This window comes from Sinocyclocheilus anshuiensis, unplaced genomic scaffold (assembly GCF_001515605.1).
Source record: "Sinocyclocheilus anshuiensis isolate Anshui unplaced genomic scaffold, SAMN03320099.WGS_v1.1 scaffold997, whole genome shotgun sequence".
NCBI lineage: Eukaryota > Metazoa > Chordata > Actinopteri > Cypriniformes > Cyprinidae > Sinocyclocheilus > Sinocyclocheilus anshuiensis.
This window is the reverse complement of record NW_015555715.1, coordinates 3,420,276-3,425,677: the sequence shown is the minus strand read 5'-3', so window position 1 is coordinate 3,425,677 and position 5,402 is coordinate 3,420,276. Positions and strand designations below refer to the sequence as shown.

The 5,402-nt window shown below is 36.7% G+C and overlaps 1 protein-coding gene across 2 annotated transcripts in view; it reads left to right on the top strand.

Moving 5' to 3' along the window:
- Positions 1-1,041: 1,041 nt before the first annotated feature.
- igf1ra (insulin-like growth factor 1a receptor) overlaps positions 1,042-5,402 on the top strand; it is a 118,043-nt gene continuing 113,682 nt past the window's right edge. For both annotated transcript variants that reach the window (XM_016465364.1, XM_016465363.1), the window contains exon 1: positions 1,042-2,067. In XM_016465364.1, the coding sequence (XP_016320850.1) occupies positions 1,974-2,067 (94 nt within the window). In that variant the 5' untranslated portion in view covers positions 1,042-1,973. The remainder of the gene's footprint in view (positions 2,068-5,402) is intronic.

Here is a 5,402-nt window from a genome sequence, read left to right as displayed (position 1 = left end):
ATAGCAGTGAGTGGCGTACTAAAATAAGTGCTGTAATTATCTTATCTGAACACACACATTAAATTCGTTTTACTCACAGACTGTGTTCAATCTGGCGTTTATGAAACTCGGAATGCATCTTAAAGGGCCAGTGCACTTGGATTTAACAATATTCAATCCATTTTCTAGGAAATTATTAACATGGTACCGTTAACACGTCCTGAGTAGCTAACACAGCCAATATTATGTACCCTTTTCTTGTTTCTTGTGGTATTTTTTGTTGTGGTGACTATTTTATTTATTTATACCTGCCTCTCATATAGTTTCCCAACTAAAGATTAGGCCTATACTCCCTTGCATAGCCTGTTTTAATTTCATAATACATTTCTTTTTTTTTTTTTGTAATGCATACAGTCACATATTTTGTCCCTTTACTTTAGTAATTTATGGAGACAGCATAGCAGTGAGAATAGCTTTAATATGAAAAAATGATAAAAATATAAACATGTCAAGTCAATTAAAGTCACATCACATATTTATATACCTAGCATTTCATACAGTAGATTGTTTCAAAGCAGCTACATAGTAATAAAAAAAAAATTGCAAAGTGTTATGTTATAAAATGTTGAAAACAACAATTTTGAAGTGCAGTTATAAAAAGACAAGTGTTATTATTCAGCTATAATAATACTATTTTTTATTAAATATAATTATTTTGATAAAAATATGACAAAAATTGTTTTAAATGTAGCTATTAAAATGCATCTATCTATCTATATCTATCTATCTCAAACTTTTTTTCTATAGTTGTCGGTTTTTGCAATTGATGACGATTCCACTGCATATTGTATTTCTGTAACTTATGACTATTCGTTTATTAATATAAGCTAAAGATGAAATTACATAATTAGTCTTCAAATAAACATTATGGCAGACCTGGTATTAGCATATATTTATGTAGCCTAAACAAGTGTATGACTCATTGTTACAAATAGCCTACACTTTCGTTAAAACAACAACAACAACAACAACCAAAACAAATTCCTGTCACCTTGACGTTTGAGATCAAATGGTCTGCAGGCGCCTGCATGGTTGGTCCAGTGTTCCAGTCCATGTTTTGGCATTCTCTCATGCCTGGCGTGTTTCTCTGCGAGAGAAGCCGAGTCTTGTTTACAGCGGTGATTCTACTGAGCGGAGACCGTCAGAAGAGTCGCTGAGGAGTCCGAACGCCGCCGTGGAGACTCGAGAATCAAACACTAGCCTCTCAAGCTATTTATACCAAGCAAGCAGTTCGTGATTTTTTACGTTGCGGAAAACCAAAAACCCACGCTCCGGAGCTGCTCACTCTTGCACCTCGATAAAATGTGTTTTCTTTTCCTACCGCAAAACCGACCGACCGTGAGAGCGCGTGAAGACGGTAGGGGAGGGTGAGCAGTTGGTGAAACCATTTTTGTCCTGGCGGATATTTTGGATCGAGCGCTGTCGGGAGGCTTTCATTCATACAGAAATACGCTATCTGAGTCGTCAAGCTCTTTGAACGTGACCTCAAAATTCCTCCGTACATCAGTATAGCGTAATTCATCACACTGGCATAGGCACATTCGCATAAGGTGGTTTTGTTGGAGGAGAAACCGCTCGTTTCGCTGGCTGTGCTGCGCGTCCTGTCGGGTTTTCAAGAAATGGAGGCAGAAGATGCAGATTATCGGTTGAGTGAAATTCGTGGCTCTGACACGATTAAATCACTTAATTGCTGGCGAGAATAACAGAATGTTTTAATTGATCTTAATGTTTCCATTAAAGGAAAATTCTACAATTAATACCAGACATTTTTATCTACTCGACCCTCCCCTCGCCTCCCGTTATCTTACCGGGTAAAGGAACTATCTGCTCATCCAAAGCGGATTCTTCTGGACTTTTTGCTTGCTTACAAGAAGCGACGTCGCGTTTTGCTGCGGTTTCAGCTTTTTTATTTTTTGGAAAACTGATTTTTAGGAATGAGATCTGGAACAGCGAGGGATGTTTGGACCTTATTTTGGGGTCCTGTGCTGTTTCTTTCCACCATCTGCCCGTGGTCTGCGCATGGAGAAGGTAAATCAGGATTGTTTTTATTCTAATAAGAAAATTAGTACTACATAAATCGATATTTACGTGTAGGCTTGTATTATCAAAACCTTGATTCAACCGTTTCGGTCTCCTCACGGTGTTTATGGACAGGTGTGAGTTTACCTGCATGCGTCGATTTAGATGTTCAGGTATAGATATTCAAAAGGACCCAGTAACACACGACCCAGTTTATTAGTAAATTATGACCTACTACTACTACCATTACATTTTAAAATTTCCCCTCAGGCTAACACTAAACTTCAGATTTTTTTCGTCCTGAGTTCTCTAGGCCCATCAGTTAGCCTAATTGTCGTGACATCGGATGTGTTGTGAGTCTAGTGTGCTTTATGAATTATTCATTAGCTGGATCACGTTAGTATTTAGAAGCTACGTGAGAATTGGCTTATATAAAGCATTTGCCCATAGATTATGCATATTTAGGCAATAAGGTTAAACGTTACTCGGTCATAGTAAGATTAGCTGATTTCAGTGAGGCTCAGTCGAGCATCACGCAGTGAAGTAAAGGTGACTGTACACTGACCACGTGCTTGTTTCACGTTTCACAAAGTCCTCAGGAGGGTTTCTAACACATTTAGTTTAGGTGTCGTTAATTGTGTGTTAAGTTTATTATAATATTTGTTTTATATATAATGTTTACATATTTGTTACAGATTAGTTATAGTAGTTATAGTAAACTAAATAGTTAATTTGAACTGTTTAAATTCATTTTAAGTTCTGAAAGAACTGCTTATAGAATATAATGAATTTGTTTAAAATAATTTATTTGCCATCCCCCATAATGTTATCAATTTTAATTTAACATCGTAGACATATGAAACATTTGAATTTAAAGGGATAAAAAAGTAACTGGAAATTAAATTGGTTGAAATATGTAAACTTAGTCTACTATTTGTGTGTGTGTGTGTGTGTGTATATATATATATAAGTGAAACATAAAATAGCTTATATTTTGTGCAATCTTTTTGCGACCAGTAGAAGTACATTGGAAAGTCTGGTCAGACTTTATATTTTGTAGATTTTTTAAAAGCATGTAGATGTGAATATTTTATATAAAATAATACAGGAGAGCCTGCTGATTTATAATTTAGTATCCATTAACATGTTCAATTCTAAAGCCAGAAATGTTTACTTTCCTACCTCTGTACCTCAAGGTTTTGTCTTTGAGATTGTGCTAGAGAATTGATAAGGCTTAAAGGGACAGTTCACCCAAAAATGATCATTCTCTTATCATTTACTCACCCTGTATGGCTTTCTGTCTTCCGTGGATCACAAAAAAGGGAGATGTAAAGCAGAATGATGGCCTCAGTCACCAGCCATAAGTAAGAAAGGAGTATGATGACAATGTTATTCCTGCTGCCAATTTTCATGTCTCTTCATAGTTTTTAAACATCTTGTGCTTGTAGGTTGATGTATTTGTAATGTTTTTGCAGCTTTAGTGTCATCAAATGCCTAATTGTGATTGTGTGGGGGCTGCACTGTGGCATCATGAAGGTGGGCCATTCTTTGGTTTAAACTCTCATTTACATTCAAAGGAGTTAGGACGCAATTCAAGGCCATTGACCGGAGTGGCCAGTCCCACATTCAGGCCACTGTGAATGTCAGGGGGGTCTGTTTCTCAGCACCCTGCAGAGACCAGCAGCACTGGCCCTATAGAGAGAGGGGGTAAGCTCTCACTCATGGACTCCATCACTGCATTGTCCCGTGTGTCTCTGTCTCATAAAGTGTTGCAAAGACACTCCACTGACATACTGACCTCAATCAGCACAAAACCAGTTTCATATCTCTCTACTCTTGGGTTTGGGTCTATTTGTCCAGTTTGATGTGGTACTTTCTGACTTTAAAGGGTCGATTAGAAATGAACAGTTTGGTTTAGGCGGAGTATGATTTTATTAAAGGGTTACTCCACCCCAAAATGAATATTGTCATTAATCACTTGCCCCATATCGTTCCAAACCCATAAAAGCTTTGTTTGTCTTTGGAGCACAATTTAAGATATTTTGGATGAAAACCGGGAGGCTTGTGACTGTCCCATTGACTGCCAAGTAAATTACACGGTCAAGGCCCAGAAAAGTATGAAAGACATCGTCAAAATAGTCCATCTGCCATCAGTGGTTCAATCTGAATTTTATGAAGCTACGAGAATACTTTTTGTACGCAAAGAATATAATGTGGTACATCTTAAAGGGGTCATATGATGCTGCTATCTTTGGATTTAAGACTTTAGTCTTTGCAACTTTACAGATCTTCTTTATGCACCAAGAGCTTGTAACACTCCAAAGAGAAAGGAAAAATTGAAATCGCATCATATGACACCTTTAAAGTACATCTTGAGTGAGTCATTTAATCATTAATTCATAAATTACATGTGATTTTGTTTAGTTGTCTAAAGTTTTTTTTTCTTCAGAATCATGAGAGAACCACAACTTCCATTGGAGAAAAAAAACAAAACAAAACAAAATTTATTCAGAATCATGCAGTTCTATTTTGCACACAGACAGCTCTTAAAGAGTCCAGTTATGTAGCCTGTTGATTTTTGTTCATGGTTTTGAGCTCCAATAAATGGTTTGCAAAAAAGAGACATGGGATAAATGTTTGATATCATCATTTAATCACATTGTAATCGAAACGAATCGGAATCGATAAGCAGAATCGGAATTGATAAAATATCGATAAGCAGAATCGGAAATGATCAAATTCAAACGATACACAACCCTAATTAAACCAGTTTTTTTAGGCAAGGACCAGGGTGTCATGTAGGCTAAAAAAAATATTGTTTAATGGTACTGAATTTGTATTTAACGTGATTACAATTGAATAAAAACGTTAGAAATTGATAATTATATAATGTTTCCTTTCCACGGTTATTCAAACTGCGAATAAATTATATATAGGCTAGAAAGTGACATATCACTAACATTGATCTATCGCGAGTTTAAAGGGGTGGTTCATTGCGATTTCACTTTTTTAACGTTAGTGTGTAATGTTGCTGTTTGAGCATAAACAATATCTGCAAAGTTACGAAGCTGAAAGCTCAATGCAAACGGAGATATCGTCTTTTAAAATTCTGGCAGTTTAATGCCTAAAAATGGCTGGTAGGGACTACAAGAAGTTACTTCCCGGGTTCGTGACATCACAAACCCAGATAAACCCGCCCTCGGGAAAGGCAGCAAAGGGGGTGAGGCCATGCTGCGCTGCTTTAGAGAAGAGAAAGAGAAAACTAGAGGTGCACGTAAAAATTTATTCATATGAATCGCGATTCTGTCTTCTAACGATTCTAATGGATTCACAAGTTTCAAAAT